Source organism: Rhynchophorus ferrugineus, unplaced genomic scaffold (assembly GCF_030347505.1).
Source record: "Rhynchophorus ferrugineus isolate W39M unplaced genomic scaffold, kcgeb_rfMv2 rfM2, whole genome shotgun sequence".
In the NCBI taxonomy this organism is placed as follows: Eukaryota; Metazoa; Arthropoda; class Insecta; order Coleoptera; family Curculionidae; genus Rhynchophorus; species Rhynchophorus ferrugineus.
The window spans coordinates 11182170-11208412 of NW_027472581.1; the positions used below are offsets into that span (position 1 = coordinate 11182170).

A 26243-nucleotide genomic window follows, 5' to 3' on the forward strand; every position below is an offset into this window, starting at 1 on the left:
AACGTATGCTCGATTCCTCAAGCAGAATCAGCGAAATATCTCGGCATCCATCTTAACGGTAGATTAAATTGGAAACATCATGTTAGACAAAAAGTAAAACACATTAGAACAACTATACTGGCTAGTCGGAAGATAGTCTCAACTTGATTTAAAATCAAAAAGATTGATTTATCAGACAATCATAAAGCTAATTTGGACCTATGGTGTTGCACTAAAAATTTAAATAAACTAATCATCAAACGCTGTCAAAACAAAATTCTTCGATTATCGACCAATGCCTCTCGCTACCTTACCGACGAAGAACTGCACGATGACCTGGAAATCAAATGGATTTTCGAAGTTATTCAAGATTTCTCCTTAAAACACGAAAGAAGATTACTAAATCATACTAACGTGGAAGCAATACAACTACTGGACAACGCGCAGGAAATCAGAAGATTGAAGCGAACCAAACCATACGAACTTATATAAAGTTTATATCTTTAGTGTAAACTATAGCTTAAGTTCTCTCTCTTGCTTGTGAATTAATCCAAGCACAAATGAAATGTAGTCATAAATTAATTTATAATTAAGATTTTACTAAGCATATCTAATAAAGATGTTATCAAAAAAAAGATTTATCACATGTGTAGTGTAGGTAAAACATTATCTAAAACATTATCCCCAATACACTTTGTGGTACATCTGCTTTAGGTTCCTTTATTGTACAGTTGGCTCTCTCTTCATGTTCTTCACTCTAAATATTATGGGTGTAATGCAAGATTTAATAGTTCAGTATGGTGTTTTGGTAACATTTTTTATAGCTTACGAAGGCCATCATGCCATATCTTATCGAAGGATTATGCAGTTTCTAAAAATATAGCTGAACATACCTTTTTAGTTTCATAGGCACATAAAATTTAACTATCCATTGCAACTATGGTATTTTATTTAATGAAAGAACGAGAAAGAAATTACCGACAATCCTGGCAATATTCCTAAAGAGAGTTGACTAAACTATGGAAGAACTGGTTAATAATCAATTTATTCCTAATATTGACGGTTTAATAAAATAATCTAAATAAATAACAATTAATGATGAACTTTATCATATAATCGTTCCATCTTATTTTTTAGAAACAGTTTGAAAATGTATGATACAACGCAATTCGGTTGTATGCTAAAAACAACATCAAGGATAGAGGATTATTTTAAATATTTGCATCAAGAACTCCATGAAAGGACACATGAAAATTCTTCCTTAAAGTTAAAACTCGACAATGTACAAAATCTTATAACAGAAAAAGATCGGAAGATTACTTTCCTCGAGGCTGAAGTTAGCATTTTAAAAGAAAAATTTGATAATGGTATTCATTTGTTCCCATATTGTTAACCAAACAACAAACCACTGTCGATCAAATTTGCTTATTAAATAGTATACAAGCAAACAAACAAGCATACAAATTCAAAGATTTATGTATAAAATTATCTACATTAGTGTTTTGTTCATCGCTGACCACTATTTCTTTCCTTTTACCAATAGCCCTATTGAATTTAATAATTCCTGGATAGTATTAATATTTTTTACTAAAATGTCATTAAAGTTTGACTACAATAGTTGCCAAAGTTATGTTGATAGGTCAAAATAATATAAATAATTAGTTGGGAAAAAGGTAATTTCGACTTTTTCCATACTTGTCCAACGAATCTATATATAATAAGTACTTTTCTGATTCTATTATAATTGAGATTTCTAAGTGATGAGAACTGATATTTCTGGGCGAAAAACTGAATACAGTGATTTTGACAGGTCTCTTTCGAAACCAGCAAATTTTAAAACGAATCACATATAACGCGTGAGTTATATTAAGCTTCTTTTGGTGTCCAATCTTTTGGACAACCAAGTTCACCATTAACCATTAAAAATTTCCGGAAAGAAAAGGAGCAATTCTGACATTTTTAAAATTTAATCTCCTAGACCGTCAACAACCTGCCAGTGGGCAATAAGTATTATTATATGATTTCAGTGATATAATATAACCATCCTGACATGTAGAAGACCACTTCAGTAAGTGAAACAACTTATAATCTAAATCTTATTCTAGATACTATAATAACTTATTTTAAAGTCTATCCTAACTTATTCTAAAAACTATTCTAGCTTATTCTAGAGATTGTTAAATCTCACTCTATGTGTTTATTAATCAGTGCGTATGGCAGTTTGCGTTTGAGCCTACGCACTTCACTGTCATCGCGCACATTTAACTGTTTGGCGAGTGCATAGGGATGCACTAATAGTCTTTCTGAGTACTTCACACTAATACTCCGAATCACACTCGTTATAGGTTCTATGGGGATATCGCGCTGAATCAGTTTGTTGGACACGTAATATGGGGCATCGACGATGACTCCAACACTTTATTCTGGAACCTCTGGAGGATATCTATGTTAGATATCTTCTTACTTCTATGCTAGTAGTACCCCACAGTTCAACGCCATAGGTCAAAATGGGCCTAAGTATTGACTTATATAGCAAAGTGTTGTTATCTAATGATAATTTAGATTTACGCCCTATCAGCCAGTACATTTGGTTTAGTTTAAGCCCAAGCTCTTTTTCCATGTCAGACGTTGATCGAAATGCATTTCCAGATATTTAACGTTGCTTGCGGAAGTTCATGATTATTCAATTTTAGCGAGGGACAAGTTCTTCTATAAAGGGTGAATGTCACACGGGTAGATTTTGTCTCATTTGCTTTGATACACCACCTTTGCAACCACAATTCGACTTTGTTAAGATGAAGTTGGAAGTTTATTGTGGCTGATATTGAATCCTCGTTGTGATTATAAAATCAACAGTAGTGTTTCTTGAGGTCGGTAGGTCAGCTGTACACAATAGATATAACAATGGGCCAAGAACACTGCCCTGCGGAACACCCGAAAATATTGGGTGTAGGTCAGTATTCGTCACTTCGTCTGTGAAGTATGATTTCAGCAGTTGAAAGTGCGTATGGGGCAAAATCTTTTCAATTTAACATGCAGTCCAGTGTGCCACACATTGTCAGAGGCCTGAGATACACACAAGGCCTGATATATATCGAGAAATGCAGCGGAGCAATATTTTTTATCGTTTAAGTTTTTGTTAATTTGGTTGACTAATCTATATATTTGTTCTTTTGTTTTGTGTTTATTGCGGAAGCCCAATTTATGGTGTGGAATAATATTTCTCTCTTCTGCGGTTATTTTTAGTCTCTTAACGTATAATTTATCAAAAAGTTCAGAGATCATCGGTAACAGGTTTATAGAACGATAAAAGGAGACGTCTTCTGATTTTTTCCCAGGTTTAAGAATCATAATGATTTGAGCCACTTTCCAAGCGCTAGGAAAATAATTTAGTCATAGCATGGCATTAAATATGAATGTTATGAATTTGATGCACTTTTCTGAGAACTCTTTTACGATTCTTTCAGTAATTGGGTCAAAACCAGGAGTTTTTTAGATTTCTTTAAGTATTGTTTGTTTTACTTCCTTAACAGTAAATTTCTCATGTGGCAGATCCATTTGAAACGGAGTGTTAAGAAAGTCAACTATATTGTTTTCTTCTGTTGTGGATATTTTAAACGGGTAGGGATTGCTAGCCCAGCTATTGTTGTCTATTTTAAAGAGTGGTTATGTTGAGGTTTTTTAATATTTTTTGTTGCTTTCCAGAGAGAATATTCCGTTGCATCAGTTGGCGTTAAGTTTTCTAAATAGTTTTGAATTCCCTGATTTTGTTCCTTATTTATTAGCTCTTTCAGCTCTTTTGTTGCCGTGTTGAATTTTCTCTTGTTTTCTTCTATTTTGATTTTTTGCCAGGTTTTTCGCAGTTTTCAGCAATTGTTTGTTTAATTGTACCATGCGGCTTCTTGTTAGTTTTTGTTATATTTTTTGCTGCTAATTATGTATCCCTTCCTGTTTTGAGAGATAAATTGAGCGATATTAAACAGTCTAGTTTCTCTCTAAATAATGGTCAGTTAGTTTTGGTGTTATGCAAAGAAGGTGATTTTGTTTTGTTGATAATATTCGAGTTAACTGTTATAATAACTGGTGAGTGATCAGATGATAGATCAAAGCATGATTCAGCTTTGTACGTTTTGGTGTCAATATTTTTTGTAGCATAAAACTCTATGGTATAGGGAATTTTATTTCTATCTGACGGCCAATATATTGGCTCACCACTAGAGATATGTTGTAAATTATGTGCCTTCATTGCATTGACGTATATCTGAACATAATCGAATTATTATGGGCAGTTTTAGAGCAGTGAGTGAGTGTACAAAAATGAAACAAAATTATGATGGAAGCTATCCAGGCACCAGACAAAACTCTTCCGCGAAGAATTGCAGCTATTTTAAAAGCAAATTGTGACTCAACGCCTTATTAATAGTTAAATATTGCGTATATGTCAGGTGTTTATATAATTTTGTTCATCCATTGTATATGCGACCTTAAAACCATATTTAAAAAAGCGAAATTAGGTTTTCCCAATGTTTTATATAACGTAACTCCATTAAAAAGGAAATTTTGTAGCTTTAAAAGAAACATACGCCCTGCAGCAAGCCCATGACAGATTAATTCAAGATCACAGCACAAAAAGTATCGACATCAAAGACTTGAAGGCGCACCTAAGTTCTATGGAAAAAGACTATAAAGAAACAGAGAAAAAATGTGAGAAATTTAAAAATGAAAACTTCCAGTTGAAAGAACATCGTACAATACTGAGAAATTGGTTAAACCGACGTATAGATAACGGAAATAAGAATGTAACTTTGTTAGAAAAAAATGTACATATTCTAACCACAATATTAGAAGAATACAATAAATCGTTTACACATTTAAATATGATATTGATAAAATTATCCAAAAATATCGCTAAGTATCACATCAGCGTACAGAAAAACCAAGAAAGCTTAAACGACATTGATGAATCGATTAGGTCATACCAAAACAACTGGGTGAGTACACAGCAACAAAAATAATAATGTTTCGATGCTGTGGCCTTTGTAAGAACCGCAAACACATTTGTGGTTGTTACATTTTAGATATTACGCCATCGTTCTAAAATATCCGTTATATTTTCCAGAAAAAAATCGTTGATGTCAACAAAGAAAGTTTGTGTTTGAGCGAAAATAAACGTAATCAATCGTTTAAGATTAAAGGAGATCCAGTTGAAGACTTTACAAAACAAATTAAAGAGAATGAAGTTAAAATTAGCCAGTTACAAAACGATAATGTCAAATTGGAACAACTTTTAAATCGTTTCAAGAAGTTAGGGAAGAAATGATAAAATTATTTTATGTATAATTTGTAGGACTATTTATTTGTTTCATTAAATGTTATAACTAATATTGCATTGATTTTTAAAAGTATTTCCAGTTGTTAACCTGAGTTGTTTAGATTTCCTGAATTTAGTCCAAATACTTAGTAGTGATTATAGTGCTCATTGTTGATGGTCAATGCGAATGCAATGCAAGGGTTGGAACTCGAATAGTATATTTATATTCTATCCAAAGAAGTTTTGTACATACGCCATCAAGATGTTTAATGTATTGCTTGCAATTTGTAAATGCGTTTTAGAATCAGATAATTTATAGCTCCTCATTGTATTCTAGTTAAAAAGAGACAAAGTTCGAACGTGTAACCGAACTGGCCTGCCAAAGTCGTCCGGTTGTCAAACGTATGCAAAATTCTTCAAAACAATAATAATAAGAGGTTATTGCTTATTGCCGCAGACGTTGCTTTAATGCTTTGCTTGTTTTCATAATTTTAAAATCGCTGCTTATCTAGTCTGATTGAAAATTCCGAAGTCAGACAGAACAGATTACGTCTGTAATCATACTTTGCCCCTCTTGTCAATAAAATTCGTTAGAGAAGTAACAATTTTTACTGTTAAATATTAATTTGCTGACTGACTTTTATTGAAAATACTTTTTAGCGTGTTGCAGCTGCACCGAATATTAACATGGACCCGATCACTGAACTATCCCAAAAAAAAAATAAATCGAAAAAAAATATGATTAACCGAAAGAAAACCGTCCTCATATGAAGCGGATGACAAATCACGATCAGCTTGATATTAGCTCTATCAGAGATTAAATATTTGAAATGTATTAAAATAGTGAGTAGTTTTTCTATACAAACATAATTTAATACAATTATTTCAATTGTTAGTCCGAAAAGTATCGAAAAGGTCAAATGGAACTTCTGAATATTGCTTTTAAAAGAATAAAAATTTCTTATTTAAAAGAATAAAGGATTATTATTTCGATAAACATAGATGAGATATGGATATTTCAGAATGGAATGAGAATAGGACAAATACCCAATGGTCTCTCATGACAAGGTGATGATAAAAATAGTATTATGACAACAAAATTTGTTGGAAAAAGGTAAATGATTATTAGGTTTTATTAGTCTTAAGATTTATTAATAATTCATTGTAAAAATGTTGTACCTCAAGCTGGAAATAGCAATGATTAATAACAACTTCGGTTTGGATGAACTCTATAAGACACATTGAAGAAGAAAATGATGGAATTGTAAACAAATGTTAGATAGATTAGAAATTAACAACTTACTTATTCACTTGAATGAAGCTTTCTGAATATGAATGTGTGTAATTGTTCAAAATATAGATATGGCATATGCATTAAGAATGCAGTAATTAAATGTTGTTTTATCAAGAAAGATGTATACAGATATTAAAAGAGCAAAAGAAGGAGAAATACAGTGGTATCAAAATGTTTTACAAGGAAACACTATACGGAAGGACATAGGAACTAAGCGTAAAAGGTTAATATGCTCTCCTATAGAAGTAAAATATATTACTTGGATGTACAATTGTTAACTAAGTTGATTAGGCCTCTTGGTATCCAACTACAAATCTCACAGATCATTTGAAAAGTCCCCGGCCTACCATAGTAAAACATATTTTTTGGCAAAATTAGTTTTTTTTTATTGAACATAATTCGCTTCAAGGGTAATACCATTTTTGTAGTACGATTTGTCCTTTGCTTCAATATAGGCATCAGTTTCGGCGATCACCTCTTCATTCGACGAAAATTTCTTCACAGCGAGCATTCTTTTAGGATCTGAGAACAGGAAGTAGTCGCTGGGGGCCAGATCTGGAGAATACGGTGGATGAGGAAGCAATTCGTAGCTCAATTCATGGATTCTTGCCATCGGTTTCACTGACTTGTGACACGGTACATTGTCTTGGTGAAGCAGCACTTTTTCTTCAAATCCAATAACGTCCAATAACGCTATGGTAATAGTCGTTGTTGATAGCCCTTCCTTTTTCAATGGAGTCAATGAAAATTATTCCATGCGCATCCCAAAATATAGATGCCATAATCTCGCCAGCCGACTGTTGCGTTTTCCCACGATTTGGAGCGGGTTCATCGTGTGCTGTCCACTCGGATGATTGTCGATTGGACTTCGGAGTGAAATGATGGAGCGATGTTCCATCCCTTGTCACATATCGACGCAAAAACCCGGCTTTATTACGCTTGATCATCTTCAAACAGACGTATGTACAAAATAATTTTGGATAAACTCTAGTTTTGTTTTATGTAGAGAAATGTCAAAGCCATCGAATTTAACACCTAGGTTATGTTATTGCTTACAATGATATTGCTGGTCAAGCTATACTCTCTGAGCATATTGTTTAAGCCACAGGTCATTTCTGCATAAACATTTTAAAACTCTGTGAATCACTTTGTCTATTAATGCCGTAATGTTAGACATAATTGTTGATATTTCACATGTATTATATCGTGGATTCATTTTTCCATTTTGCTTTGTGTTTCTCTTATTTTTGCGACACATGTAGCGGATGTTTCATATCGTAAACACAAATCGGTTTAACTTTTTAAATGGTTTCTATCTTCAAAACCAAGTCAAAAGTCAAAACCGCAAAAAGATTATTTATACAGATTTTTACAATGGTCACATTTGCGGCCATACGCAGCAACCAAAGTTTCATTACAATCGTAACAACAGTTTAGAAATTAGGCCTCGATAAGTTATCTCTTTTATTTCAATATTTACCTTCTTATTTTATTTCTACAAGAAATAGAGAAGAAACTGTAATATCACAATATACTTACCTAGTCCCTAGAACCTGTTAACAAATAGCGTACCGTGATAGAGACACAGACAATAAATGGTTATTTCTTTTCGTGCAAATTCTTACATTGAACTAATTTTTTTTACATTACACAGTGTGATGTGGTACACGGTAAAAGGACAAAATTCCATATTTTTCAAAGCACCAATTTAGTTCTATAAACGGTTTTTAATAATTTAATGTATAATCTAACAATATACTAAAAGATATTTAGTTGTTTTTTTACTTAATATGCAGGGTGTTCGACTAATGATATGAAGCGGCCATATCTCAAAGGGTCTATTAGTTCTAAATTATCCAGAAAAAAAAATCTAAATTGGCTAAAAGAAAAGCCTGGAAATTATTTGGAGCTTGTCTAGAGTGTTCGCTAGAGGATGCAGCAGCCGGATGGGCGCGACCCATCACAAAAGATTTTCTTGGTGTTTTCCTTTTTTTAAAAGAAGTTCAAAAACATCTGTATTTACAAAGAGTTTGCAAGAAAAAAAACATATTATTCCAAGTTTTAAAAAATTGTCTTAAGTTTGTAACGTTTGATGTCGAGATATTGATTGAATATTGATAATATAATATTGAATAAGACATTATAGATTGAACCCGATTACTTCCCGATACCACATGTGAAGTAAACTGTCCTCCTCCTAGCTCCTCTATAGTTCTGTCTGCTAACTCAGCTGCGCTTCTTCCTTTTGTTTTGGGGTCTCTTCAAAAAGAACCTGGAGTCTTCCTGTCCAATTTAAAATGGAATTAGATTGGTCTAGATCCAAAGATGGTGTTTCTTGTAAATTACTAAAAATCGCTTGCGACAACGACATACTTTCTCATATTTAGTGGCTATTCTTAACCCAAAAACCTTACTTACAATTAAATAAAGTGATGTTTTTATGTTATTTAGTGACAAATAGTCTGACAATTCATAATTTAAAAGTTATAAATTCAGTTTTTAGTTAATTTTGTCCATGGTATATCACACTGTGCATTGCCTGTAATCAGGTATTCAGCAGATGTAATATTTAAAGTGTACATTGCCATTATCATTTTTTAAGAGACTCTTAAATTGAAAATATATTCTTCTGACAATGAAAACCTTGAGTGATTCTCCATCTCGTATTATTAAAGGTCTATTCTCTATTAAAAAAAGTTCCCACCATAATAATGGAAAGTGTTCAAATAATGACCTTGAAGCCCACAGAAAATTCAACATAGTAATTGTTCAGTAATTCTCAACGTCACTTAAGACTAAAACTATTAATTTCTTATAGCGAAGATCTGTCATTAAAACACATTTGAATAGCAAAATATAATGGTGCCAATATCGAAATAAAATACACTACATAAATATACAGATATTTCATAGAAAGGTATTTTCCTATAAAATTAAAAGTTGCTGTTGTTTAATTTAAACCACAAAGTTTTGTCATATAGGTCAATGACTTTATTACTATTATTATCTAAATAAAGTCAAATACGTTTATATTAACTTTAAATAACACAAAAGCAGAAATGACAAAATATATTGACATCACAGTAGGCTATCAACTTTAAGGGAAGGTTAAGAATATAAATAAGAATGAAACGAATAAACAAGAATAAGATACACCTAGCTACCAATAAACAGTAAAGAATTTATAGACCTAAACACTTGAAGATCCAGCAGTATATACGAGGGTCACTATTTATATTTCGGCAATTGCAACACTGTTGTCATGCGAGTCCATCTGACGGTTCCATCGTAAAGTTTGTCATTTTTGATGATATGCGTACTCAGAACATTTTGTCGCACGCACGCTATTTGTTTATTTTATATTTAGTTGAAGTTTCGTCTCGGCAAAAAATGGAACTGAATCGTGAACATTTTCGTGCGATGATTTTACGATTTTTGACGTGAATTATCACAACAAGAGTGCATTAATCAACTTAATTTGACTTTTGGCGATGAAGTTCCATCAAAAACCACCATGTATCGCTGGTTTAGTAAATTCAATCGTGGTCGTAGTTCGCTGTCCGACGAGTTTCGTCAAGGTCGTCCGAAATCGACTGTTGTGCCAGAAAACATCGATGTTGTGTACGAAATGATTAAGCAAGACCGTCATGTCACCTATTGTGAGATGGAGGCATCCCTAAGCATTAATTCCACTAGCATATATGCGATTTTAGATCTTATGTCCATTGGTGCAAAGAAATGCTTAAGAAATTTAATCGCGGTGCTTCGAAAGACGTTTATAAAATCGTGACAGGTGACCAATCATGGATATATTCGGATGTCGACTATATTCGTATGAGCAGTCGACTGCATGGGTGTTCCAAGATAAACCAAATCCAACAAAAGTTGTTCGCGCACGAAGCACTTCAAAGAAAATGGTGGCCTGTTTCTTCGGAAAACTGGTCATATTGCAACAGTGCCTCTAGAGGATCATAGAACTGTAAAGATTGGTACACACAACCGCTAGAAATCTTCGGTGAAATAAGGAAAACAAACAAGAGACGCCGGATTGTTTTTCATCATGACAATGCGAGCTCTCAGACATCGGCTCAAACAAGAGACTATTTGAACACCAATACGCCAGATTACAACAAGAATTACAATTAATAGCCATAATAATTGCATTATATACTTCAAATGTAGCTATTGAAGCTCTTCAACAAAATAGATCCAAACGGTTAAGATATTACTTCATTGCTTGGCCACAACATTAAGGAGTATTTTGATGACTAACTGCAAAAATGATTGAGGTTGGACAGTCATCTCCTAACTTAAAAATGATTGAAGTATCAATCTTTCTAGCTCGTACTATGCGAAAATAGCAGCAGATGAAAATCAGCTTTTCGAAGAGGCCCGTAATCTTTATATACACCTAGAATGATATCGTATCGAAACGTGAAAGCAAAGTAACTGGAACTAATTGAATCGTCTAATTTTATCCTTTTTTAAATAAGTTCTGAGCCTGATAAAATCGTTTTGGTTTATTTGAAATTAACATAAAAAAGACAGCTTTAGTTGAAAAAAATATTTTTATTATTTAATGTTCTAATTCTATTTTATCTTTAAAATTCAGAAAAAATACACATTCATTCGTAAAACAATTTCCTTCTTAAATGATTTTTGAAGTTATCCTAAAAATCTTGAAACGTATGATGAAGAATAGGACTAAAGCATAAAATTATACGCTGTATTGGTGTATATTGAAATACGTAGATATGTTTTGGGGAAAGAATTTTCAAAATACCTTAAATAATTTAAATAAAAAAAAACGAATTTAACTTAGACAGCGAGAAAGCTGCCAACTTTATTTACACAAATATATTCTGTTTACAAAACTGATGGAAATTCACAATTTGTAACTTATGAAATGGTGTTTTCGCGTTGCAAATGCAACCATATTGTATTATATAAGACTGGTGCAAACCGTGACAAGAAAAACGGAAAACTACGCCCGAAACGTCAATTCAAATGCTCGAAAGGAGATGGTGGCGAAGGCGCCGCGCAAAGCATTTAAATCGAGTTTTCAAAAAAAAACCGAATTCGGCAGCCATGAAAAGAAACACGATGTTCGGACTATTCTCCGACGTGTGCGGGCACTCTCTTTTGTTACTAATGTCTTTTTTAGGGGCAAATCAACGGCGAACGTCCGTAAAAATGCGTCAGATGAGGATAATAAAATTAGTGATGCAATGCGAAACATTCAGTTGCTGTGAAGAGGCTAGTTCCTCCTCTGCTGTCTAATAATCGTCAGTTGGCACCAGTCTCTCGATGATACTCTTATTTAAAACAATAACAATAACAAATTATTTTTTTAAACTTAATATGTACAGTTGCTAGTTATTCTAACGCACCATCACAGGTCCTCCGAGAAGGGTGAAAAATCCTTAAGGAATCAACACTAGAATCTAAGATGTTTGGCGGAAAGTTAAGCGCATGCTCCGGCGTAGCCTCCTTGCAAAAGCAACCGCACGGGAACAGAATTATTGAACTAATTAAAACTAAAATTCCCTAGTGTTAAAAAGGATATAAAAGCGTCGACTCTCCTAGGGAGATAGTAAGGTGAAAAAGCGTAGAGCTGGTATACTGGATGAACAACGTTTACCATCTATCAACTACAACCTCACCAACTGAAAAATAAAATCGGTTTAGTTTAAATGTATTAGTTCTCATTCCAAAGCGGTTAATGGAAGAAATCGTAGGGGTTAGTAAAAAGAGACAGAGAGAGAATAGTTATTCAAGAACGTGGGATAAGGAAGATGCTGCAATCCTGGGGAACACTCCACGCAACGACTCAGATCGGTCCTATCGGTGAGTCGCTCACATTCGGTGTACCTTCTGTGGTACTGTAAAATTAAAAAATCGTCATAAAAAAATCCCACTGACATTAATTAGCAGAAAAAATGTATGTCTCTATCCGTCAAAAAAACGTGATGGATAAAAATATTCTTTCATACTTACCGTGATCATTTACCTCCTGTACCATCCTACACACGACTAACGCAGCAGCACATTAGTTTGTTAGTATCAATCAATTATTACGATTGTACTAGAATTCCCATTTTTAACTCCCATAATATTTGAAGATATTGATTTGCAGTGACTTGATGAATAAAATGGGAATTTTAGGTTGATATAAACTTATTTTGAGATTTGGTACTACAAACGAAAATCTCAAATTAAGCATATATTAAAAAACAGATTAGAATATTATAAAAATTCACACAAAACCATACTGGTTGTTCTCAAAAATTTATTTTGGATTTAACACTGCCCATTACAATTATTATATACATCTGTAGATTACAAAAAATTACGGACAAATAGTTTTTTTATTATCAACACAATTATGTTGGGGGTTATAATAAATAACTGTAAAAGGCGTTCTGGTTTTGTATTTCGAATGGATCAAAAACTATTTGCCGGAAAATCACACTATATGATATCTATAAATTAAAAGCAAAAGTATCTCTCAATGTACACTATACAAACTGATTAAATGCAGTGAAGTCGCTATTAGAAACGATAAAACGTCTTGGCTCAAGAATGGAATGCTTGTAATAAAGTATGTATCAAAGATCTCTCATTAATTTAGTTGTTTTAAATAGTTATTTAGTAACGTCAACTTGCTAAGTTTCTTATCATCACGTTAACACTATAATATATAATCGTTTATAAATGAAATATCCATAACAGAACTGATCAAGTATCTGGTTAAAAAAGTGGAATTGAAATGATTCATCGGAGTATAATGGTAAACAAGATGAAAAACTCGATTTTGTACTAAACTATAATATACATAAAATAATTCATTACCCTTTACATTTAGCTATTATGTCATTGAATAATTTTGTTTTAAAAACCTATTGCTAATTAACTATCAGTTGCTTCAACTGCATAAAAGAATTCAATATGGACATATTCGAGATTAACTATATGCCTAAGAATATAAGGTAAATTCTCAGTTACATCGAATTTTTTAATGAGTGTACAACACTCGAGGAAGTACTAGCAACTAGCCCTTTTTAGCTCTCCAGATTTAAGTACCGTCAAACATCTAGTTTAAGACCTACTTTATGTACACAATAAACACCACAACGATGGTGACATAAAAAATCGTCTCTACAATACATATATAATATTCATATAGGTTTATCAAAAAATGTTAAATCTCATTTTAAATAGATTGTCGGACGAGCTAAAAAGAGAATCGAGGGCCTTGTCTTAGTAAATGTGCATGTATTAAAAAATCTATGCTACTCGCAACAGCAAAAACAGAGTACTAGTATGTATGGGTTAGATCAAACAAGTTTTAATATTAATACATCAAGCTATCACTTATGATTACGGCCAGATTTATACTTTTTTTAACGCCAGCATTCATTTGTTTATGTCAACTAGACCTTTTTTTACGTATAATTTGTTTCAGGTTAACCTCACCTATACATATTATATCTGCAATAAGATTTTGATAAAATGGACGAAATCCATGGGTGTGAAACAAGTCTATGTAAAAGAAACGTGGATTTTTTGTTTGTCGAAATAAAATCGTTGCATAAACATAAACTCAGTCTTTGTTTTTCTTATTGTTTGTATTAGAAACGTTAAGACATGCACTTGCTCTTCCGTCTTTAGATGTTTCGCAATAATCACAACACCTGAGAAAAATAACACACTCACGCCAAACTTGCCTGTACATTGTATTTGCTGCCGTCTCCATTTTGTAATATGTACCATAAAAAATTATTTGACAAAAATCTATTTGGTGGTATACTTTTAATACTTAACAGCAAATAATTTTTTATAGTCGGGTTCTCCAACGGTAATTAAAAACAAACATTTACGGTCGGGATTAATTATCTTAGGGTGTAATACGGGTATAATCGTGTGAAGTAGGAATTTAGTAAGACGATGCCTTAAAGAATGAAAAGTTGTTATACAAAAAAAATTAAAAATTCCGCAGTTCTGTTTTACAGTAACGCAAAATTTATTTAGAAAAAATAATTCACAGGTATCTCTAAGCCCAATCCAATCAAAGAATAACTACACAAAAGAACGGTTTAACTTAGAATGTACAAAAAAAAATATATATATAACCGGTTACTAATTAATCAGCACTAGATAAAAAAATAAGTCTGAAAAAAAGGCACTTAAAAGTCAACTTGGTCCTTTATAAAACTATATTTTTGACACTGTCAATATAGGCACCCGTTTACACACTAATCTGTCCTCTGTCAAACGGAGGCAGTTTCTCTAATAGGAATTTAGATGGGACACCATAATATTAAGCCAAAGAACACAGCCCACATTAGTACAATCCAATGAACAGTATAAATCGGATTCTCACCATCAGTGATCTTTCTTGCTACGAATTTCAAGCTTTCATCAAGTAAAATTACTGGAATTGAGAATTTCATTACGGTCAGCCACTCGTCGACGGTCAATGGACACACTTGGAAAACAACCTAAAACATAACATAATACCTCGTACGTGTTTCTCCATTCAGTAAATAAAATTACTTGCAACAATACACTAGTTTTTTAAATCCTAAAATATCAAAACTCCAATTATATCATAACTCAAATTAGCACCCTCCCAATTTAAGTTACGAGGCTAGTTCAATAAGTCTTTGAAAAAAATAATTGTAAGCAGACTAACAAGTCACATCTCGAAAAGTCCTTAAAAGTGGCATCAGTATAGTTCATTTGTGTCGCAGTGTGTGACACAATTTTTCTAAGATAAATAATATTACGTGTTTTAATTCACTATACCATTGTTAAAAACATTGTTTATTGATATGTTTGTCTAACACGCTGTATGGGCACACAATGTCTGCCAATATCCTTCCATACCTATTGCATATTCAGTGATTTTAAAAGAAACGTATGAAAATATGAAACTAATTTTAGACTTAATCAAATACAAAGAATGCCACTGGACAATTTGTGCTGATTTAAAAGTTGTTGCTTGGAGTACAGGAGGTTTCACGAAATATTGTTTGTTTTCTCTGTTTGTGGGCCAGTAGACACCACAGTAAAAACCAGTACGAAGTTAAAGATTGGTTAAAAAGAACTGACTTTGTTTGAGGTAAATCAAACGTTAATATGAACCTCGTATTCCACAAGAAAATGTGATTCTTTTACCCTTACACATAAGACTTGCTTCAATGAAAAAAATTGTCAAGGCAATGGATAATAATGTAAAGGCTTTTCGTATTTGAAAACTGTTTTCTTTAAATTAAGTGATGCTAAATTAAGAGAAGGCATTTTTGTTGGCCGACAAATAAGAAAATTTATAAAAAACAATGAATTCGATGAAAATTTTAACGCGAAAGAATTAGCGGCTTGGTTAGCTCTAAAAAAAGTAATTAATGGATTCTTAGGTAATCTTAAAGCTGAGTTGTTAGTGAATGACTTGATACAAAAATTTAAAACGATGGGGTGCGGAATGTCTATAGCAATACATTTCTTACATTCCCATTTCGATTTTTCTCCCTTAATCTTGGAATGGTGAGTGACGAACAAGGCGAACGCTTTCACCAAGATATAAAACAGATAGAAGAGCGTTATCAAGGAAGACGGAATGCTAAAATGTTGTACTTTAATTTATCATAACTTTCAAATGGTACATGGTACAAAAAAACCGTTTAAGTTTTTGTGTTCAACAGGTACAATTTGACAAAAAGGCCGTTTCATTTAATGTTATGGAACAAAAAGAAATTGTCAGACAGTGTTATTTACTTCATGGAGAATCATTTCCTTTTTAAAATGAAAAACCCTCTCATAATACCATGCGGTAGATATAACCGAGACTTTAACAACTTTCTCTGATTGAGTTCCCCTTAAGTTTTCTGAATAAGACAGATTGATCGATCCTCGTATTTCTCCTCAAAAAAACTTTCATTAGCTGATGCTGTCGTCAGTATCAACAGCAGTATTAAAAATATATATGTGAAACATCCCACGGAATATCTAATAAACTAACGTTTTTATTATCTGGAAAGTTATCTTTAAGAGATGTGTAATGTTCTGGCTTATTTGTTGATTCAGCTTTAACATTCATAAACAGTTTATGCATTCTAAAAGTGTTCAACAAATAAATAAAAAAAATTGGAACATCCGTACACCTTTACGATCGAAGAAATATATATATAATCGCATCACTGTACTTACGGAAAGGACATCAACGTAGAGGATGACGAAGTGGAGGGTGAACGAAAGGGCCATTGAACCGATCAACCACAAGTTGCACCATGGGGGCATAACCACAAGGGATTGATTTTCTGACAAACTGTAAAAGTTATAGAGTGATATAAAGTTTTGTACTTTGATATAATATGCCTTGAAAAGTATGGGTAATAAGTTACCTGTTCATAGCGTTCAACATTTCAATTGTTACCAATACAGACAAGGCCATGGTCATTGGATGGGGATCGGTGAATACTTTGCAGTCGATACCTTTGAATTCGGTAGAACCAGCGGCGCATTGCAAGTGATGAGTCTATTTACAAAACAATTTTAACATAACTTATTCTTTCACAAATGGAAGTTGATCGCTAAGCTTACCAATTGATAATAACTCATTTGTGGTCCTTCGGGTGAACTCATGAACCACCAGGCGGCAGCACCAACAGTGGCAGCGCCTACATATCCACCAATAGCCAAGTATCTGAAGAACAACCATCCAGAGATGAGGGATTCGTCAGCTTTGCGGGGTGGTTTGTCCATGATGTCCAAGTCGGGAGGATTGAAACCAAGGGCGGTGGCAGGGAGACCGTCAGTGACCAAGTTGACCCACAAGAGTTGGACGGGGATCAAAGCTTCGGGAAGGCCGAGAGCGGCCGTCAAGAAAATGGAAACTACCTCACCGATGTTGGAGGAGATCAGGTAACGGATGAATTGTTTCATGTTGTTGTAAATGGCGCGACCCTCTTCAACGGCAGATACAATACTAGAGAAGTTGTCGTCGGCGAGAACCATCTCGGCGGCAGATTTAGCTACGGCGGTACCAGAACCCATAGCGATACCAATTTCGGCTTTCTTCAAAGCAGGGGCGTCGTTGACACCGTCACCAGTCTGTAATAAGAAAAGTGTGTTGATTGATTATGGTATTTAAGAAATACCGGGCCTTACCATAGCAGAGATTTCGTTCATGCTTTGCAAGTATTCAACAATCTTGGATTTATGAGCGGGTTCTACACGGGAGAAGAGACGGGCGCGAGAGCATGCGGCCTTTTGTTCGGCAGGAGACAAGTCGTCAAATTCACGACCAGAGTAGGATTTTCCGGTGGTGTCTTCATCTTCACCGAATACGCCAATACGTCTACAGATAGCTTCAGCAGTAGCCTTGTTGTCACCAGTGATGACAATGACACGGATTCCAGCGGCACGGCATCTGACGATGGAGTCGAAAACTTCTTTACGTGGGGGATCCAACATACCAACGACACCGACAAAGGTGAGATTGACTTCGTAAGTGTAGAATTTGCTGGAGTCTCCGAGGTCCATTTCTTCGGGTTTCATGGGACTGTCGGCGGTAGCCAGACCCAAGCATCTGAGGGTATCACGTCCAGTACCGTAAGCCCTGGTGACTTCGAGGATACGGTTCTTAATGCTGCTAGTAAGCGGGAGTTTCTGGGATCCAACGCGGACGTGCGTGCACCTTTCCAAGACACCTTCGGGAGCGCCCTTAACGAACAATTTGGGTCCGTTTCCAAGGCGGGATGGTTTCAAAGGAACGCAGTAAGAAGACATGGATTTACGATCGCGGGAGAACTCGAGGGTGAATTCCTTCTTCCATTTGGATTCAATGTCCTGTCTGACGCAGATAGCGGCTTGACGTCTGTCTCCGCTCTTGGATACGTTGAAGGGATTCATCTTCTCGGCCAATACGATCAGGGCAGTTTCAGTAGCTTCGCCGACCTTCTCGAAGCATTGTTTAAATTCGTTGAAATCGATGGCGGAGTCATTGCACATGATGCAGATTGTTCCCAGTTCCTGTAAGGCTTCGTAATCGGAGCACTTGACCTTTCCGCCCTTGAGGAATACTTCGCCGATTGGTTCGTAGGTGGATCCGGTAATTTCGAACTCGTGGATAGAGTTGTCGTTACCCTCGATCTTGTCGAAGATGAACATACGAGAGACGGACATCTGGTTGGTAGTCAGGGTACCGGTCTTGTCGGAACAGATGACGGATGTACAACCCAGGGTCTCTACGGAGGGCAGGGATCTGACGATGGCGTTCTTCTTGGCCATACGGCGAGTACCCAGGGCCAAGCAGGTGGTAATTACAGCGGGTAAACCTTCGGGAATGGCGGCCACGGCCAGGGCGACGGCGATTTTGAAGTAGTATACGGCGCCCTTGATCCAGGAACCGCCATGGGCTGGGTCGTTAAAGTGACCGATGTTGATGGCCCAAACGGCGACGCAGATAACGGAGATGACCTTGGATAGTTGTTCGCCGAATTCGTCGAGCTTTTGTTGGAGGGGGGTCTTGATCTCCTCGGTCTCGGACATCTCGGTTCTGATTTTACCGATAGCGGTAGCCAAGCCGGTGCCGATGACGATGCCGCGGGCCTTGCCGGCGGCCACGTTGGTACCGGAGAAGAGGATGTTCTTCTTGTCCTGGTTGACGGCGCGGGGGTCGGGTATGGCATCGGTGTGCTTGATGACGGAGACGGATTCGCCGGTCAAGATAGACTGGTCGATTCTCAAGGTGGTGGAGTAAATCTTGGTGATGCGGATGTCTGCTGGGATCTTGTCGCCGACGGATATCTCGACGAGGTCTCCGGGGACGATCTCTTTAGCCCTGATCTTCTGTACGCCGGACTTGTCCGACCTGAGGACCTTACCCATTTCGGGTTCGTATTCCTTGAGGGCTTCGATGGCAGATTCGGCATTTCTCTCCTACGAACACAAAAACATAATGTTAGCGGCGTTTGAAAAGGGATAAAAGGTGAGGATACTAACCTGCCAGACACCGACGACAGCATTGGCGATAAGAATAAGGAGAATTACGAATGGTTCTACGAATGCGCTGAAAGCTCCGTCATGTTCTTCAAATAAGGCTAATACCTGAAACAAAATAAATATTATTTAGATCTATTCGTAACATTTTTATTTTTATATAAACTAAAATTGTGAACTAACTTTGAGGGATATATTTTTTATTATGTGTCATTTTGTTGAAGAGTAACCAACAAACTTTTTCTGATTTTCGTCTATATGCATTACGATAATTTCAGTAAAATTAGAAATGATAACTTGCATTCTATGCAATTGTACAAAAAACAACCTGATCGTCCGAAAATGTTTGAAGCTAAAGTCAAAAGAATTAGTCGTGAGAAAATGACCGAAACTAATGTTTGAACCAAGCATTTATTAAAAATGGTTGTTAAAAAAATAAAGATGCTAAAATGTTCACATCAACATCTTTAAATATGCCCTTAACGACCTCTGGCCTAGACATTTGAAAAAATCGGTTATTTCTTCACATTTTCAAAGCTAACCCCATAAGGGGGCCCTTGAAACGGTTGACAAACATATCTCGAGTTCTACTGAAATGATTTACTTGATTATAGTAACAAAGTAAAACTAAAAAGAAAGTTGGATTTTTACTAGTTTTAAAAAATTCGAAAATGTTAAAAAAAGACAACAAACATTTGGCGAAAAAAGATGTCCGACATTTGTAGGAAAGCAGCCCTTCTCTAGACTAAGAGAATTAAGTTCTTTTTTTGGTTTCAGACTACTAGGAAGGTTGCAGTCCTGTTAACAAAGGAGCGCCATTTTTTTGAGACTCCTCACTTCATTAGCCTGTAACTCAGATTTTTCTTTTTTTCTCTTTCATGTATTCTTTAATCCACAATCCTCCTGATGTAATATATAATTGTTCGAACAAACCAACATAGAGTTCCAACATTTTTTCCACACATAGATTAAATAATTTGCTAAAACCGGTGGTAACTACAGTAAACTTCTCACTGTGCATGTTTTAGATGCAACTAAAATTAGTAATTAAAATACCGTAGTAAGCGTAAGCCCTCACATATTGTAAAATTCAATTACCATATATATTACACGTAAACACGCAAACAATTTTAACCGTAAAACTAATTCACTATTAGCATTCCGAGATCTATATATTCCTTAGGCTTTTCTGCCAACAGCAAAACAGCTAAATCGGCAGCCTCTCTCCTCCCCATCCCAAACATTTGGATCTATATTAACCTTATCCCATTCGTTTAGTGTTTCACCAAGAACGAGGTACAACGTCTTTGGGCCAGGAGGCCAACCATAACAAGCTCTTTGAAATTAAAACTTTTTTTCTCCTCTCTTCACATTCCTACTCTTCGTCATCATGCCATAGCTCTGACGATTCAACTGAGATTAGGTCACTATCGATTGTCGCACGGTCACTTGATGACTTTGAGTCCGCCTGCTCCTTGTCAGTTCTGTCACCTTGCCCTTACTTCAGTCTACCACATACTGGACGACCATCCACGACTCACCCAAATTAGAGCTATGTGTAGACTACAAAATATAGAAATTCAGAAACAGGAGAAAATAGAGACACTCCTCGGATTTCTACGAGAAATCGATCATCTCCATAGAGTCTAGCCTATGTTCAGGTAAGTGTCGTTGACCAAATAACCATTACCACTTCGGTGTGGATACTAGTGTATGCTATCTGAATAGATGGATACTTTATTATGGTTGTGCTTGTTGACTTGTATTTGTGTCCATTTTAAATTGTATATACACTTTTTAAATTTTTAGTCCTCTGTTTGTATTATATATATATATATATATATATATATATATATATATATATATATATACGCTTTAGGTTTGTCCCCGTCCCATTTATATCAATATGGTACTGTCGTATAGTCGTGAAATGACTATACATCCGTCAAAGTGACAAAAAAAACAGTAAAAAATATAAAAAAAACCATGACTGATTTGTTCAATTCACCACCAACACAAAGCAACGGAATAGTGATAAAAAAAAAGTATAGTAGACACAAAGAAAGAGCAGCGTTCCAACGTAATCGATAGTATAAAAATCCCGGTGACACTTAATCTTGAAATTGCCGAGCGGCAAGCCGCCCCATGCACATACATCAAAGGAGGCTTCATCCTTTCTGGCGCTGCGCTCGAGTGATCGATGAAAGCTCTTGCACGAGCCTATTAGTGACGCCTTTTGCATCCCGTGCCCCCAACTATGCCCGTCGTATTTACGGTACGTCTGGGCAAATACTAAACTGTCGTCAAGACTAAATTTAAGAGACTATTTATTGTGGGTTCACTGACCAACAAACAAGTATTTATTATTACCGCACCTATATATGCATTCCGGATCAGATTTAATAATACCCAGTGATATTTCGGGCATCCGAAAACCGGGCATTATTTGCGCATATTTATCGTCTTGTTTACATTGTAATGGACACCATGTGGGTCCAAAAAATATTTTTAAAACAATATATGTACAATTTTTAGTCAAATTTTTGGATATTTTAATGACTGAACCTACTACTTAGAACGGGATTCGAACCACGGACGTGTAACACTCTTCGGAATTTTAATTCTGACAAATCTTAACTAATTTTCATTGAATTGTTTTCTTTTGAAAACGTACATTTCATTCATTCATCATGTTTTCATGAAGTTAGTTTTGATATTTTTAAAGGTATAAACAGCAATTTATAAAATTTTACTTCCTGATGACAAAAATACCGTTTTGTAAAGAATCAACTGACGTACTGTATGTTTGTTTTCATTTAACCAATAACAATTAACAAATTATTCATTATTTAATAGCCTCCAACATTGTAGAGTATGTTTTTTTGATAACTCCTCTCCACCTCATAAAGTCTGGAACACTTATTCTTGGAACTGCGTTGAACATCTGATACATATAATTAACTCTAGTCATTAAAATCCATGATGTTAGCAGGCTGCAATGGTGCCGCATCAAATTTGGTTTTTGGTTCGCAACGTTTGCCAGAATTTTGACAGGCATTTGGCAACATGGCCCACCAGTTCCAACTCAAATCAAATTTTACTTTCCTTTTCTTTCTAGCTCTTTTTAGCTAGGATAAAATGAGAAGGAAATATCCGCGCCGAGTTTAAAACGAATTTTACATGTTTACAACCTGCAAAATTGATACTATATTCGATGTAATCTATGACGTAAATTGGCTGTTTAGTTGGACGGACTATACTTAATAAATCTAACGAATCTCTTCGGACTAGTGTTTTATAGCTATATTATCTATCCAATAAAACAGACAAATTTATGACGTCAGCACGTCGTAATGTTGACAACGTTTGTCGGTTTGTAACCTCTAATTATTATAAAGAATGTTTCTTTTTAACTAGGGTCTCCAAATTTAAAACAAATTATATATTTTTACAAATCGCCTTTGGCAGTATATTGGACGTCATATATTACGTGCATTGGCTGTTTTTTGCAAGGATTATAGGTGATATTATAACCAAATATTTGAAGATAGACACAACAATAAAAACTTGTTGAGTCTAATAAACAGATGTGTTTTCGTCTTGACGTGGTTTCGAACGAATTAACATATACAACGGAATTGGTCGTAAATTTAGTATGCGCATATAAAAAATTCAATTAACTATTTTGAATAGGAATATTTTACAATAACAATTAACATTTAACGAAGTAATTTTACAGTAACATTGTATCAATGGCCTGGCGAATCTTGCGGGTCATAAATTGTGTGATGTCCCGTTAATTGCTTAAAAATATCATAGGTCAAAAACTTTTCAACTAATGCATTCGATGTATTCCAGATCAGAATATCAAAAATAATAGTTTATAATATTATTAAAATAATTTATTATATTGTTACTAGTCGCTGCAGTCTAATCTACAATTTGTCTGTGTGTATATCTAGGAAGACCTATCTATCTTAACTTGGTCTCTAGTCTAATAATGTATATGTATTAACACTGCCGTTTTTTACATTAAATGCTAAATAAGATCAAATAATTAAATTCCTTTGAGTCTGTGTCTTGTTCTGGTGTTACCCAAGAGTTGCAATAATTCGATATTAATATATAGGTTTTAATAATGTATAATAGTAATGTATTATTTACATTTTCCTATATTTTAATTACAGTTCTTTCCTATATGGAATGATAATATTATTTATTGTTATTGGTATCTCTGCAGGTGCATAGGTGAGCTTTAAATTGATTGATTTTTATTCTTGCAGCCTATTGTAATGTAAAAATATACTGAAATTGCATAATGAATATTAATAACAGCTTTTTACCGGGAATAAACTAAGGTACGCTACGAATTAATTCCATTTCCAACATCTAATATTTCCAGGCACCTGAAAAAACAACCATTATCCGTTCATATTTAAAGTTACGTATTCATTCTGATGCACGCACAAATGTTTATTATTAAAACGACCTACATATATATGTAATAATACGACCGAGCGCGCGATTGCATCGAAATTATCTCAACGGCAGTGCCAAAACCGCGGCTGATTTGAAAATTATGCGATACGTATCGAATAATTTATCTGGCGGGTTCTAATAATTCGCCTGTATATTTTAAATTTTATGTCGCTTTCGAAATAGCGGCCAGTTGTGTGCAAACTCGTATACGTATCACCAGAAACGATCTTTACTTAAAATATCGTCGTTTTGTATATTATTGTGGCGATCTGGTATTGCCAATTTTATTACCTCGGAGACAAGGAATGAAGCTTACCAAAAGTCCGTTTTTTTAAATCGTTTTTTCGATAATTGTAGAATAAAAAACATTTACTTGACTTTGGAGAGATGGTCACCAATAAAACGTTATTTTATTTAGGAAACCCGAAGTAAATGGCTGGCAGTAAATTAAAATTTAAATCGTGTTTCCTTGTCATAATATGTTTCTCTCTTTCTAAATATGTTTTTATTGAAAATAAAACCTATTATTTTAAATGGAAGAATTAAGTGGAGAATATTAAATAACTTTGTAAAAATAAAATAAGTAAAGCAATACTACACAATCAGTATTATTGAAATATAATCAACTTTTTCACATCAATTGACCGGCTTTAATAAGCGACATGTACTTAATTAAATTTATTTATCCACTAAACTCATTTAGATGGCATTCTGTAATTTTCATTACAAAATTTTGAATATAAGTTAAAAATTAAATTGTTTCCTTGTCATAATATGGAAAACTATTTAGTAAAATAATGTTTCATTTTTGATGTTGCTTTCCACATATATTTTTGTTTGAAATAATATATATTACTTATCAAATAACCTTGTAAAGATAGAAATAGGTAAAGCAATAATACACAATCAGTATTATTGAAATATAATCAACTTTTTCACTTTAATAGGCCGACTTTAATAAGCGCCGAGTATTTCGTTCAGGGAGATATGTACTTAATTAAATTTATTTATCCACTAAACTCATTTAGATGGCATTCTGTAATTTTCATTACAAAATTTTGAATATAAGTTAAAAATTAAATTGTTTCCTTGTCATAATATGGAAAACTATTTAGTAAAATAATGTTTCATTTTTGATGTTGCTTTCCACATATATTTTTGTTTGAAATAATATATATTACTTATCAAATAACCTTGTAAAGATAGAAATAGGTAAAGCAATAATACACAATCAGTATTATTGAAATATAATCAACTTTTTCACTTTAATAGGCCGACTTTAATAAGCGCCGAGTATTTCGTTCAGTGAGATATGTACTTAATTAAATTTATTTATCCACTAAACTCATTTAGATGGCATTCTGTAATTTTCATTACAAAATTTTGAATATAAGTTAAAAATTAAATTGTTTCCTTGTCATAATATGGAAAACTATTTAGTAAAATAATGTTTCATTTTTGATGTTGCTTTCCACATATATTTTTGTTTGAAATAATATATATTACTTATCAAATAACCTTGTAAAGATAGAAATAGGTAAAGCAATAATACACAATCAGTATTATTGAAATATAATCAACTTTTTCACTTTAATAGGCCGACTTTAATAAGCGCCGAGTATTTCGTTCAGTGAGATATGTACTTAATTAAATTTATTTTTCCACTAAACTCATTTAGATGGCATTCTGTAATTTTCATTATAAAATTTTGAATATAAGTTAAAAATTAAATTGTTTCCTTGTCATAATATGGAAAACTATTTAGTAAAATAATGTTTCATTTTTGATGTTGCTTTCCACATATATTTTTGTTTGAAATAATATATATTACTTATCAAATAACCTTGTAAAGATAGAAATAGGTAAAGCAATAATACACAATCAGTATTATTGAAATATAATCAACTTTTTCACTTTAATAGGCCGACTTTAATAAGCGCCGAGTATTTCGTTCAGTGAGATATGTACTTAATTAAATTTATTTTTCCACTAAACTCATTTAGATGGCATTCTGTAATTTTCATTATAAAATTTTGAATATAAGTTAAAAATTAAATTGTTTCCTTGTCATAATATGGAAAACTATTTAGTAAAATAATGTTTCATTTTTGATGTTGCTTTCCACATATATTTTTGTTTGAAATAATATATATTACTTATCAAATAACCTTGTAAAGA

At 34.0% G+C, this 26243-nt stretch overlaps 2 protein-coding genes across 16 annotated transcripts in view; one reads left to right on the forward strand and one right to left on the reverse strand.

Annotated features, from left to right (window-relative positions):
- Positions 1-1080: 1080 nt before the first annotated feature.
- Positions 1081-5317, forward strand: LOC143191806 (uncharacterized). Its single transcript, XM_076397188.1, has 3 exons — positions 1081-1346; positions 4546-4970; positions 5099-5317. Exons 1-3 carry the CDS (start codon positions 1130-1132, stop codon positions 5297-5299), a joined length of 843 nt encoding a protein of 280 aa, XP_076253303.1. The 5' UTR covers positions 1081-1129; the 3' UTR covers positions 5300-5317.
- Positions 5318-11396: 6079 nt separating this feature from the next.
- The window catches only part of SERCA (ATPase sarcoplasmic/endoplasmic reticulum Ca2+ transporting SERCA), a 48409-nt gene continuing 33562 nt past the window's right edge, over positions 11397-26243 (reverse strand). For 7 of the 15 annotated variants that reach the window (XM_076397215.1, XM_076397209.1, XM_076397221.1 and 4 more), the window contains 7 exons: positions 19590-19694; positions 17754-19526; positions 17187-17696; positions 16988-17121; positions 16794-16911; positions 14968-15085; positions 11397-12250 (listed from right to left, as the gene is read on the reverse strand). In XM_076397215.1, coding sequence (XP_076253330.1) covers positions 12222-12250; positions 14968-15085; positions 16794-16911; positions 16988-17121; positions 17187-17696; positions 17754-19526; positions 19590-19694 — 2787 coding nt within the window. In that variant the 3' untranslated portion in view covers positions 11397-12221. Of the gene's footprint in view, positions 12467-12859; positions 15086-16793; positions 16912-16987; positions 17122-17186; positions 17697-17753; positions 19527-19589; positions 19722-26243 lie in introns of those variants that run through there. The other 8 variants (XM_076397218.1, XM_076397213.1, XM_076397219.1 and 5 more) reach the window with 3 other exon arrangements.

Coding starts and splice junctions, on each gene's coding strand:
- LOC143191806 (XM_076397188.1), top strand. CDS start 1,130: ATGTATGATACAACGCAATTCGGTTGTATGCTAAAAACAACATCAAGG. Junction 1,347..4,545: donor AAAAGAAAAATTTGATAATG/GTATTCATTTGT, acceptor GAAATTTTGTAG/CTTTAAAAGAAACATACGCC. Junction 4,971..5,098: donor GGTCATACCAAAACAACTGG/GTGAGTACACAG, acceptor TATATTTTCCAG/AAAAAAATCGTTGATGTCAA.